Source organism: Tursiops truncatus, chromosome 3 (assembly GCF_011762595.2).
Source record: "Tursiops truncatus isolate mTurTru1 chromosome 3, mTurTru1.mat.Y, whole genome shotgun sequence".
NCBI lineage: Eukaryota > Metazoa > Chordata > Mammalia > Artiodactyla > Delphinidae > Tursiops > Tursiops truncatus.
In genome coordinates, this window is record NC_047036.1 from 56280493 (window position 1) to 56293886 (window position 13394).

Sequence of the window (13394 nt, forward strand, 5' to 3'; positions counted from 1 at the left end):
CTTGACGGACATAATCTTTTCGTAATGGATATTATTTCACATGTATGCTGTGCGTCAGAAGTTCCTAGAGGTGAAATTATTGGGTCAAAGGGTATATGCTTTCATAATTTTGATAGATGTTGCCAAAGTTCTCTCTACAGAAGTTGTACCACTATATATATGTATCTACTAGCAACGCATGAAGCTGCCAGCTTTCTATTCCCTCTATAATCTGCCCACCTTATTTCCCACGACTCCCTGGTAGGTCCGTCAATCCCCATAAGGTCAGATCTCACCTCACTCTATTAACCCCCCCATACTGCTTGCTGCATCTTGAACACTCACTCCCATTTCTTCTACTCATCCAATCTTCAAGGCTGTCTCAAGTTCTGTCTCTTTTATGAATGTTTGCTGATCATGACATCAACCCCTCTTCCAGCCTGCCCAAAGCATGTTTTCTCAGACACACACATTTTGTTACATATCATCAATTTACCTATTTATCATATCGAAGATTTCTGTTGATGTTGAATTGTTTCACATATCTAGTTATCCCCAGCCAATTTATAATCTTTTTTTTTTTTTTTTTTGCGGTACGCGGGCCTCTCACTGTTGCGGCCTCTCCCGTTGCGGAGCACAGGCTCCGGACGCGCAGCCTCAGCGGCCATGGCTCACGGGCCCAGCCGCTCCGCGGCATGTGGGATCTTCCCGGACCGGGGCATGAATCCGTGTCCCCTGCATCGGCAGGCGGACTCTCAACCACTGCGCCACCAGAGAAGCCCTATAATCTTTTTGATTGTAGTGATTCATATCCTTCCTTTGAACACATCACAGTTCTGGTAAATTAAAAAATACTTCTCTTAAACCTTCTATTGGCTTTGGAAATTCCCTTTTACACAGAACTGAGAATCATTTGTCTTACAGACTTGAAATCTGAAATTCTGTCAGGACAGTTTAAATTTGTCTTCAATGTAAAAAGAATGATTACTGACTTTCAAATAATCAATATCCCTTCATATCCTATAAGATCCTTCTTACCATCTTATTTCTAAATATATACTAGATACTCAATACATATTTCTGGAATTGATCTTGCTCCTACTTTCTCTATTATTAATAATATATGTATGCATGTATGTGTGTACATACACACAAAGTGATTCTAAAATTGATATGGAACACAAAGGACCCAGACTAGGTAAAACGACTTTGGAAAAGAACAACAAAGTTGGAAGACTCACACTACCTAATTTTAAGATTTATTATAAAACTACAGCCATAAAGATAGTGTAGTACTGGCATCAAGAGAGGCAATGGAACAGAGATCAATGGAACAAAACAGTTCAGAAAGAGACTCACTTGTCTATAAACAACTGGTTTTCAACAAAGATTCAAAGGTAATTCAGTGCAGAAAGAAAAGTCTTTTCAACAAATGGTGCTGACACGACTAGGTATTCTTAACACCAGAAATTTAACTTGGACCCTTACCTCATACCATATTAAAAAAAATAACTTAAAATGGATCATAGACCTAACTGTGAAACCTAAAACTATAAAACTTCTGAAACAAAACATAGGAGAAAAATCTTTGTGGTGTCGGGTTAAGCAAAGATTTCTCAGTTGACACCAAAGGCATGATTCATAAAAGAAAAAATTAACAAACTGGACTTCCATCAAAAATAAAAACTGCTCTTTGAAAAACACTGTTAAGTGAATAAAAATAAAGAAGATTATGAGAGAAAAAGTTCTCAAAACTCAATAATAAGAAAACAAGCAACTCAATAAAAGAAAAAAGGGCAGAAGATTTAAACAGATACTTTACCAAGGAGTTATATGGCTGGAAAATAAGCACATGAAAAGATGCTCAACATCATTAATTATTAGGCAAATACAAATTAAAACCACAGTGAGTATAACCACTCTGGAATGTATACCTACTATATATTCCAGCCATTCCACTGCTAGATATTTACCCCGAAGAAATGAAAGCTTACGCCTCTACAAAGACTTATAAATAGATGTCTGTAGCAGCATGAACTGCTTTGGCCTCCGAGGATAAGGGCCTTCAGGGACCCATTCATTATGCCAGAGGAATACGAGAGTATCTAAGGTGTGAGATCACTCTGGGCAAGTTGGGTGGAACGTTAGAACCATAGCCAAGAAAACACCCTTGAATGTTACCCCTACACTCCTCCTATGACCAGGCTCCAGGTTGAAATAACAAGACCAGCGGGAGAGAAGTGCAAAGTCAGAAGGAGTGGAGGCTCCATGGGTCTTTGGCAAGGCGTGGACGATGTTCGTGACAATCTGCTATCCTCTCATGCAGAGCCATTAACAGTACCCCTCTCCCAGGCCTGTGGTAAGGATTAGCAAATAAGAACTAAATAAAGCACTTGGCAATATTAAAGTATGAAAGTGTTTTTCTAAAAAATGCTTTAAGACTCATTTACCGCCCCTCTTGGGCTCTTTGCTCTTTCCTTAATAAAGTTCAAACATAATGAGACTTGGCAGTATGCTAACAGAAAAAGTTTTAATTTCATTTTAGTGCTGTAAAACACAATCTCTATGCCCTCAAAGAAAAATGATCACTGCTTAAACTCATGAACAGTGTTCCCTCCTAGTAAACTCCCACTTGCCCCTCTTCCTACAGGCAGAAATGGATTCTTATAACATAGGCCTGGGGTAATGCACTCACCTTCTAAGGAACCATGTGGTTATTTTTGCTTATTGAAAAATGAAGCTATTTTGGTCCTTCCTTTTTAAGGCTGGCTGCCAACCCGGGACCTGGAGACATGCAGGCTGCCATCTGCCTCGCCCCAGCTGTTCCTGACCCGCCATCCGTCTCCAACCAGGGACACTTGGGATCTGCCAGGTCGGTTAAACCACGGATGAAAGATGCCTGAGGCCAAGGTACAGTGTGGATGACTCTGTTGGCAACACACAGCCTGCCACACATCCTTAACTTCCTCTCATTAGTGGGTGGCACGCCACTCTCCATGGCAACACAGAGAGCTGTATTCCAAGAAAAACAGACCTTCTCATGGAGCTCTGCAACAATTTTTTCTTATTGTGTGACAAGTAATTCAGCATTCCCCACATTTTTGTTAACAACCAAAAGGCTACCTTTTAAAGAATGTACATTCTTAAAATAGAGAGAATATGTTATACAGACATTAGAAATGTCTATCACTTATCCTTAGGAATGACCATTTAGGTTGCAGATTAAATTATCAGTTCAAATTATTGACGCTCTAACAGTAAAAGGAAAGTTTAATTTCATGCATCTCTTAACTGCCACGGTCCCAAAGTTATTTGAAAGTCTAAATAAGCCTTTAAAAATGCAATTTGCAAACGTCCTCAGTGAAGAAGGAATTTTTATGGCTTGGGTTTGCATTCTATTAATGCAGTAATCAAATACTAATACAGCCACTGTTAAAGCTTGTTATAAACCATGAAAATAACAGCTTTTACTGATGCCACAATTTCACTGATGACGTGCAGTTTTATCTCAAAGGGAGACACAGAGCCTGCCTCAGGGCTCACGTGTCTGCATGTGGGCAGCACACATCAATCTGCAGAGTTCTGAGCTCAGAACTACTAACTAGGTGGTCCAGAAAAGACACACTCTCCAAAAAATAATAAATGAAAATTCTAGATAAACTCACTATACAATAACATTGACCTCAAGCGGACAGATCACAAAAAGAGATCTATTATGGAGAAAAAGCTAAGATCATGGTTCTTAGGATACAAACAACAACAACCCACAGACTATGAGAAATATAAGGGATTTCCTCTTATCCCTTAATTTAATTTATTATTTTTTTCATTTTTTTTTTTTTTTTTTTTGTGGTACGCGGGCCTCTTACTGTCGCAGCCTCTCCCGTTGCGGAGCACCAGCTCCGGACGCGCAGGCCCAGCGGCCATGGCTCACGGGCCCAGCCACTCCGCGGCATGTGGGATCCTCCCGGACCGGGACACGAACCCTCATCCCCTGCATCGGCAGGCGGACTCTCATTGCGCCACCAGGGAAGCCCCATTATCCCTTAATTTTAATTTCCTCCTGCTTTACCACGCTCTAGACTGTACTTTCCATGGAATTCCTTCTGCCTCAATTTTCTTAAAAATAAATTGTAGCCCCATCTGAAATCCTTATCGGCATTACCTTGCACTGGGAAAGCACTCTCTTGGTCTTTCTAGTACTGTTCCACTGTTCACATTCACCCTCATGACTTCCTTTCTCAGCGCAGGACAGGCAGTGGCTTACACACACACACTCCATGTTGGGTCTGCTCAGTTAATCTCCACGCCTTAGTCTCTGTGTCAGTAAGATCAAGATGCAAACTGGATTCTTAGCAACACTATAAATTGATAGTAAGGCAAAGGTAAGAAATCTTTTTTCTTCAAAAGCCAATGAGAGGGCATGTGGGTAAGAAGCAGAAATCAATCCTTTGGCAAGGAAAAAAAAAATTGGTTGCTCAATTCCTTTTAAAACTAAAGTGGGACGTATAAAACTCTTTTTAACAAATGTTAAGCATGAATCAGCAGTCAACTTCTCATGCTCACCAGTCACTGAGCAGCCTCTTCCTCTTAGCTGCCATTAGCTGTGCTGTGCTCTTACCTTTATCTTCTGTGCCACCAAACCTCTGCTGCTACTGCAGGGGGAACACCGTGGCTTCTCCCCTTGCCAACCCGGGGCTGGAGTGCGGAGGGGGGTGATGATACCAAAATCGAGCAGCGGTGTTCCCACCCAACACCCTCCCAGCGCTAGTCTCCTGATGCACAGCATCTCAGGGCCTGTCCAAATCTCACTTTTCACCAAACCTCTTCCTGCTCCAGTAGGGAGACAAGAGACTGGCTGTATCTAAGTTCTCATTTGGATAACAGAACACATATCAACCATATGCCTGTCTTACTCTATAAGGTCTAACCTAAAATAAAAGAAAGCCTTCTTTGTAAGAAGAAAAACAAAGAACTAGAAAACTTCAAAAAAGCCTGGGGTAAGAAGCAGGAATAAGCCTAAGCAAAAGGCCTTCACAGTGAGGTTTATCACATTTTTTTGTGGCATGAACTCGTGGGCAGTCTAATGGCACCTTCTCGAATAATGTTTTAAATGCAAACATCAAAAAATCCTTGCGATATGGTCACATGTGCTTCTCCATTAACGTACGAAACAAAACTAGCCAGCAGTAGTTTAATTATAAATGCAATTTCTAAGCAGTGATGAGCATAATTTGTCAAGATAGCTGCAACAAATGTAATGATATATAAAAAAAAAATCAATGATTTTTATTGGTGAGAAAGACACAGATGCTGCTAACAGTACTGTGATCTGTTGCCTATATTCACAATTGAAGGCAATGCTAAATACTGAGAGGTGAGTGAAAATAAAAATGTAATTTTATTCTCATCTAAGTTCCCAGAACCCCCTGAATTCTCTCCACCACCCCGATATATAAAGAAGCTGGAGGCACAGCTTTTCTGGCTGAAGCAGAAGCAGGGGGCTGGTGGCAGGACTGTCTGGCCTCTCCCTCACATCGTATTCCTCCCCAAGCCACGCAGCGGAGGCCCCTGTGAGGAACCAGCTCGAGGGCTTCTTGGAAGACAGTTTGCAAACCACTCATAAAGTGATTTATTAGTCAGCCTGCTGAGAGTATCACTGCAAGAGCATGCCTGTGCCTATTTTCCTAACCTCCCAGCCATATCTATACACAGTTTATGAAGTCCCTGGCTCACATCCTTCTTATCTTGCTTTACTTATTTTTATTTGTTTCTTTTATTCTCTTATTTTAATGTTTTATTTTGTTACAGTCCAACAGTTCTTAGCAGGCTTTGCTCTCTTATTTCCTAGCTTTCACATTTTGTTTATTTTACTTCAATTTAGCCTTTTTACTGTTGTAATCCCTTTTACTCTCGGTTTGTTGTAGAGTATTATCAGGTTTTTTAAAAACATTTCTTTATTGTCGACCTATATCGTTCCTGGTATTAACTGACTTAATCATCTTTAGTTCACATTATTCTTTTGTTTAAAGCATCATTTCCCTTTCCTTGGTGTTTCCATTTTTTATTTGTAAGTGGCAGGGCAGAAGTTGATCAAAAGGTTGTGGGCCCCCAGAGAGGAGCCCAGAGCCCAAAGAGGCATGGTTCAGCATTTTTTCTCCCTCCTGCTATCTAAACAGCAGCCTCTCTTTAACTCTCCTTAAAACATCCCTGGGACTCTTTAATGTTGATGCCCCCAAACTTTTAAACCTGTGTACTTCAGGATTCAAAGGCTGAGAGTCTTTCCTGGAATGAGAGGAGGATAAGACACTGGCACATGCCAGAAGCACCCTGAACTGCTTACTTGTTCACCTGACTCAACGGTAGGTGCTCAACTAGCTCTCCACTGATCACCCCAGGTTTCCAAACTTCTTTGGCTCTAACAGCCTTTACATAATCACTGGGGAGATCTGATCACTAGAAGATGAGAGGATGTGGTGATTACATTCTGCTTGCAGAGCCTGGTCTCTACAGACTGAGGCAGGGAAAGATTTGTGCCACTGACAGAGGTGGCAGCCAAAGTCCTGTTGTGGGCCTTCCCCTCAAAGACAGTACTGCCTGGGGAATGAGAAATTCTCCAGGCAGGCCAGGAAGAAGCTATTAGTTGCAGGATTAATGAATTGCTCCTATATTTCCGTATCTTACACCTGTGATTGTAAGTTTACCCTGAGATATCTAAAGTCATCCCATGTGGAAATGTTAGGCATGGCAACCATGAACGCTGAAGACCTAACTGGTGGAAATCCCAGAGGCCCTCGGTGTCCTCAGGATTAACATTCTTGATTTCAATTAAAGCAGGGAAACCCCAAGAGTTCATAACTTAACCTGCAATTCTGCTGAGGCATTACTATGTTTTGTATATCCTCTAAGGCTGGAAAGCAGGAGTTGATGCTTAGCTGATGCACGAATACTGGCCAGCCTCCATCATCTACACCTGATGCAGCTTTACTGTGCTGTATTTGGTCTCACACACATACAACAGTAATCTCATGAAGTCATAAAAACATTTTTTTCTTAAAAAAAAAAAAAATCTCAGAAAAAGAGAGCTAATTTTCTTGGCAATGGGAGGAGAAAGAACGGAAATAAAACAGTGATAAGTCATGGTTAGAACACTAGTTTTGATTAAGCAAAGGATGGGGAATGTCAAATTAAACAACGCCTCAGATTTAAGATGGACAAGAGTCTTCTATATGACCAATATAAAAACAGGGAGATTTTATGAAGCTTTCAATAAGACTCCAGGCATCACAAAACTGGACATGATATGAAGAATTAATCACAGAATGTCTTTCTGTAGGACTTAAAATTTCTCAGTTAAACTTCAATGCGTGAAGACAGGGAGAGTGTCTAACTTATTCACCACTATATGCCCAGCACCTTGGACAAATTCTGGGCACACAATGGGTGCTCAGTAAATACATGCTGAATATTGAATTGCTGAAATCAATTATATGCTACAGAGGTACAAGTAAATTTGGGACATATTTCTTCTAAGACTATAGCACTGTGTCCTACAGGATGGAATTCTAAAAAATAGTTCCTATTTATAAATTGGAACTATTTTCTGCATTTTCCCATGAACAAAGCAAACAAAGGTGCCAGCCCAAATACACCTTTCACCACTGGCAAAAATAACTACCAAAGGAGCCTTACAGTGCCAAAGAACCACTAAAGGAAGGCAGGGCTTGCTCCCATCAAGGAATCCGTTTATGTTTATCTTAATGAAGGGTAGGAGGGCACTTGCAATTATGATTTCAGCACCTAGAATTTAAACTTCAGACACTGTTAAAGACAATCTTAGATTTAAAATAATTTTTTTTTAAGGTTTGGAATCTTATCTACTTGAGATTTGTATTTAAACAGAAAACACCAAAACGGTGGTAGAATCTACCCAATTCAGGAAGAAAAAAAAGAAGCCTTATTACTAGTTTGCAATATCACATGCAAGAAAATTGGATATGTTTTCCCTAATATAAAGAAAGCTTTAAAAAAAATATACCCAGATGTAAATAACTGAAAACTCTCTTGATCAAATCAAAGTTAAGGGACTTCCCTAGTGGCGCAGTGGATAAGACTCCACGCTCCCAGGGCAGGGGGCCCGGGTTCGATCCCTGGTCAGGGAACTAGATCCCACATGCATGCCGCAACTAAGAGTTCGCATGCCGCAACTAAGGAGCTCACGTGCACAACTAAGGAGCTGGTGAGTCACAACTAAAGAGCCTGCCTGCAGCAGCTAAGGAGCTGGCAAGCCGCAATTAAGGAGTCCACCAGCCGCAACTAAGGAGCTCACCTGCCGCAACTAAATAAATAAATAAATATTTTTTAAAAAACCAAAGATCAAATGGGAAATTCTAATACAATGTTTACTGGAAACATTTTAAATTTTAGCCTGAGTCTTTTTTTACAGCCTAGGAATTGGAACAAATCATAAATCTGATTTTTAAAATCACAATAATGAATCACAATAAAAAGTTAGTTGTAAAAAAAAAAAAGCTAGTTGTAAGGTATCATTTTGACAGGTCAACTATAAGAATAAATCATAATTTATTTGATCAATCCTTTATTTAATGAACTTTAGGTTATTCCAGTTTTTACTGCTATAGACGGTGCTGTACTGAACATACTTCTTTGTACACAGGGGAGAGTGTAGCTGTAGGTCAGTGGGATTGTTCCCAGTTGTGAGAAAGAATGAAGTAAAGGTAGTAATGTAGAAAAAGTGTTAATTGAAAATAGAAGCTGAATAGTACTTAAAGAGTGCATTTCCACCTAAATAAAAAAGGGAGGAAAAAGATAAACAGACATATATTTTTTTCTCCTATCAGACTAACAAAAATCCAGAAGTGTGAAAATACCTCTGTTGGCCAAGCTGTAGAAACAGGCCTCTTTCATACACTGCTGGTGGGAATGTAAATTGGTAAGACCCCAATGGAAAGCGATTTGGCAACAGCTATTGAAATTAAATATGTATATATATATATACATGTGTATCATTACATTTACATATGTATTAAATATACATACTTATGAGAACTATGTGCAAAATTACCTATGTAAAAGGTTATTAATTATTGCATTGTGCATCATACAAAAAGAGAGCACAAACAACCTAAAGGCCCTACAATAGGGAACTGGTTTAAATAATATATTCATAGTATGGAATGTGACAGTTATAAAAAATGTCTAATCTCTCTATACACTGATATGGAAAGATCTCCAAAGCACAAAGTTAAAAAGCAAGGAGTTGGGGGCTTCCCTGGTGGTGCAGTGGTTGAGAGTCCGCCTGCCGATGCAGGGGCACAGGTTCGTGCCCCGGTCCGGGAAGATCCCACATGCCGCGGAGCGGCTGGGCCCGTGAGCCATGTCCGCTGAGCCTGCGCGTCCGGAGCCTGTGCTCCGCAACGGGAGAGGCCACAACAGTGAGAGGCCTGCGTACCGCAAAAAAAAAAAATCAAGGAGCTGAACATTATATACAGTACTTACCACCTTTTGTGTTAAAAAAGGATGTGAAACGAGAATATATAGTCAAATGAAATGGAAAACTTACTTGTACAGGTAATACTCTGCATGGTCTATCTCTTCTCGAGATGAAATGTTGTCCACAAACTAAAAGACAAAAAAAGAAACCTTTGGTTGAATATAAATTATGCCATATATTGAGCCTAAGTCACACACTGACCTTAAAAATAAAACACACATTTTATTAGAACAGTGTTCATGTAGTGTGGCTCCATCCTCAAAACCACTCTATGTTAATGCCAACAAATAATCTACAACGGCCTCTCTTTTTCTATACGTAGAACAACCTTGGTTAGAAAAACTGTTTAAAAACTAAACGTTAACCTTGCTCAGAACAAGAGAGAGCTCCTCTTAGTGTATTTATAATTAGTCACTGGTATTTCCCATTAACTTTAAACCCTGATATTTTCTCTATGTTCCAAACTCCAAATACATGGGAACACATAGTTGAAAGGATGAAGACTCTAATGGCTGAAAAAACATGGCCCAAGAGAGGAAAAGTCTAAATTCAGAGAACTCAGTCTTATAACCATTTTTCCTATCTGATTTGGTTCTGCTACAGACCAGTCAACCTGTGATTCTTCTACCAGCAAAGTCTCTCCTCGAACCACAAACTCCTTCAGTGTGCTCAACTCTAAACCAGAGAAACAAACAGAAAAGACTCTTCTAAGGAGGAATTCTACTCTAAAGTAAAGACTCAGAGGAAAAAGGGTGAAGTAGGAGATAATGGATGTAGTGAATATAATTAAAACCTCGGGAGGAAGGAGAGAAAAGTAAAGAGGGGGAGACTTAATGGATCTCCCCCTTTTTAGGACTTACGGACTTGATTTAGAAATCTCATTAAGGGGCAGATAAAATATGGTTCCAACACAGGACCTGAAGTTGAGAACTAGCTCTCCTGACTGCATGCTGTGTGGCATAAACAGACGGCACAGCCCCTCTGGAACTTAGTTGCTCCATCTGCATAAACAGAATAAAGGCACCTGCACTGAAGAGGACGAGGCTCCAACGAGAAAGTGTACATGAAAGCTCTTTAAACTCTGAAGCACTGCCTAAACAAACACCAGGCATTATGGCATACAGAGATTTTATACATCATGTAAGGGATGAACCAGTGGTCTTTCAGTTCCCCTCCAATATGAAAATGATAAGTCTATAAAATTTAGGTTATAACCTAGCTAAACGGTTCCCCTACTAAAAGGAAAATATCAAGGAGCAGAAAGAAAGGACTCAAGACTAAAAAGGATGATGGTTTCTCTACTTTTCTTCTCCTAGATTTAAGTCTCTTGAATTTTATGGTGCCATTAATTTGTACAAAGAGTTTTCACATCTAAGATCTCAATTTAGCGTCACATCAGCCCTATGAGGAAAATACTACTGTCCCCATACTGAATATGAGGAAATTGAGAGGGGCCCACTTGCCCAATGTCATAAAGCAAATTCATTAAGACAAGATAAGATCTATTTAAGGGAGGCAACAGAAAAGAACTTCAATGTCACAGAGATCTGGGTTTGAAGCCCAATTTTTCCACCTATGACCTGTGTGAACTTGGGAAAGTCATCAAGCTTTCTGAGTCTTACATGCAAAATGGAGATAACAATGCTTACCTCATACAGCCGCTATGAGAAGAGCAAGATAATGTAAGTTAAGAAACTAGTACAACAGCTGGCATAGAAGGTGATCAGTAATGGTTACTCTCAAGTCCAATTCCTGACTCCTAGCCTAATATTATTCTCCCATCCATTGCTCTGTAGCAGTTTAACATTAACATTAATATCCATTCTTTTATAGACTTTCTCAACTACCAAAATTACTTCCAACATTAACAAGTAAATACTATCACTTTGAAGGATATATCAACTTAAAAAAAAAATCATGATACCAAATCCTGGAAAAATTAAAATAAACCAGATACACAACAGTAATCACTGACACTGGAGTCTGATAAATTTATTACCTTTTATTTTAGTCAAAGAAATTTGCTACTTCATCATAAAATATCTATTAGCAACTACAAAAACATACCATACTCTGGGAAAATATATCCTATGAAAGATAGACTTTATTTACAGAGCCTCATGTATATAAAGTGGCTTTCTTGCCTTCTTTCTCTTTCTTTACATTTAAGTTTTCTTACCCGTGATATTGTTAAAGAACTAACAGGCAGCTTTCTCTCATATGTTTTATCCATTAAAGATGCCAGGTCAGCTGTGAAGACAAAGAAGAAAAAAGAACCTTGTTAAATATACATATTTCTTAAGAAAAATCTAACAGATACAACTCCTGCCAGATGGTTGTCAACATTATGAAGTCAGTATTAAAACAGATGCTCTTTCTTGCTCTTTTTTGAAATTATTTTTATATAAATTAAAGAGGATAGAGAAATATTAGTATAATTTTTTAAGTATTTACTTGATTGAAGAAAGGATTATTTTTAAAGTCCTAGCATAGATTTAGCTTTAAAAAACTGGATCAGTAAAATATCTCTGGAAGGAGATACAAGAAAGTGTTATTATTGACAGACTCCAGGCAAAGGAGGGCCAAGATGGTAGGGGGGCAAGAAAAGGAAACTCTTCATTGCTTACACATTTACTCCTTTTGCATTTTGAACCAGGTAAATATATTAGCTGTTCAAAAATGTTTTAAGCTGGAACTTATTAAATTACTTTTATACATTCCCTGAACGAATCACAGGGGCCAGGCATTCTGCTTATAATTAATGATTTTCAGCCTGAAATATTCCTATTCTGATTCCTTTTACCAGAACATCCATACAAATACTTGGTATTCCTGAGATTACACTGCCGTCTCAGAGTCTAAAAAGACCTGGAATAACAGGCAACATACTCTTCAAAATAATTATTTCATACCTTCTCATTGCTTCTAGAACTTAAAATGTGTGTCTTTCCCCTTCTCCGCTCACTCTCACTCTCAGCTCATGATTTTGTGTCTTATCTCCCTAAGCATAAAACAGAAGCAATCATGGGAACTTTATCCTCCTACCATCAGGTCTACCAGGCTACCAGCATCTGTATCCATATACCCTGCCTCCTATTTTTTTTTAAACAAAGGATGAACTTTATTAAACAAACAAAAAACAAAAATGACAAAAATTTCCTTTGACCTCCTATCGCTCTCCAGCTACTTCTCCTTTGCTCTGCTCCCGTCAGCAGCAAGACGCCACAACAGAGTCATCCCCAATACAACTGTCACCACTTCTTTAGTTCCATCCTCCCTTGAACTGACTCAAATCACATTTTGGTTTCCATCACTCTACTGACACCAAAGACCACCTCTACTTTGTTAAATCCAGTAGTTAATTCTTCATCCTCATCTTACCTCACCTCTCACTAACAATTAATATAGTTGAGCATTCCGTTCTTCATGAAATGCTCTTTTCTCTCTTTCTTGGGTTCCTTTGTAGGATCTCCTCTTCTTGACTTCTTGATGTTGATGTGCCCTAAGTCTGAGGAGCAGACTCTTCACCATCTGCTCGGTCTCTGGGTATCTCATTCTCTCCCTCCCATAGCTTTAATCATCATCTACAGACTACTGACTCCACACATATATGCCTACCCTGACTTCTTGTGACTCCAAACTTGTATTTCCAACTACATGGGTGACATCTCTATGTGGGTGTCTAATAGGTCTCTTAACATTACATGTCCTCTTAATTCTCCAACCTTCCACTCCAAACCTGCTTTTCTCCAAACCTTTCCCAGCTCAGTAAATGGCCCCTACGTTAACTGGCTTACTCAGGCCAAAAACTAAGGTGCCATCCCTGATCCCATTCTTTCTCACTCTCTGTAACCATATGTCAGCAAATCATATACGCTCTAGATCTGAAATATAAATATAT

General features: G+C 39.4%; 1 protein-coding gene across 8 annotated transcripts in view; it reads right to left on the reverse strand.

Annotated features, from left to right (window-relative positions):
- MRPS27 (mitochondrial ribosomal protein S27) overlaps positions 1–13394 on the reverse strand; it is a 126586-nt gene that overhangs the window by 96236 nt on the left and 16956 nt on the right. For all 8 annotated transcript variants that reach the window (XR_012330722.1, XR_002175314.3, XR_002175312.3 and 5 more), the window contains exons 3-4: positions 11673–11743; positions 9563–9621 (exon numbers count right to left, since the gene is read on the reverse strand). Coding sequence is in view for 2 of the 8 variants with exons in the window: in XM_019929879.3 (XP_019785438.2) it covers positions 9563–9621; positions 11673–11743 (130 nt within the window). In the remaining 6 variants the exon portion in view is untranslated. The remainder of the gene's footprint in view (positions 1–9562; positions 9622–11672; positions 11744–13394) is intronic.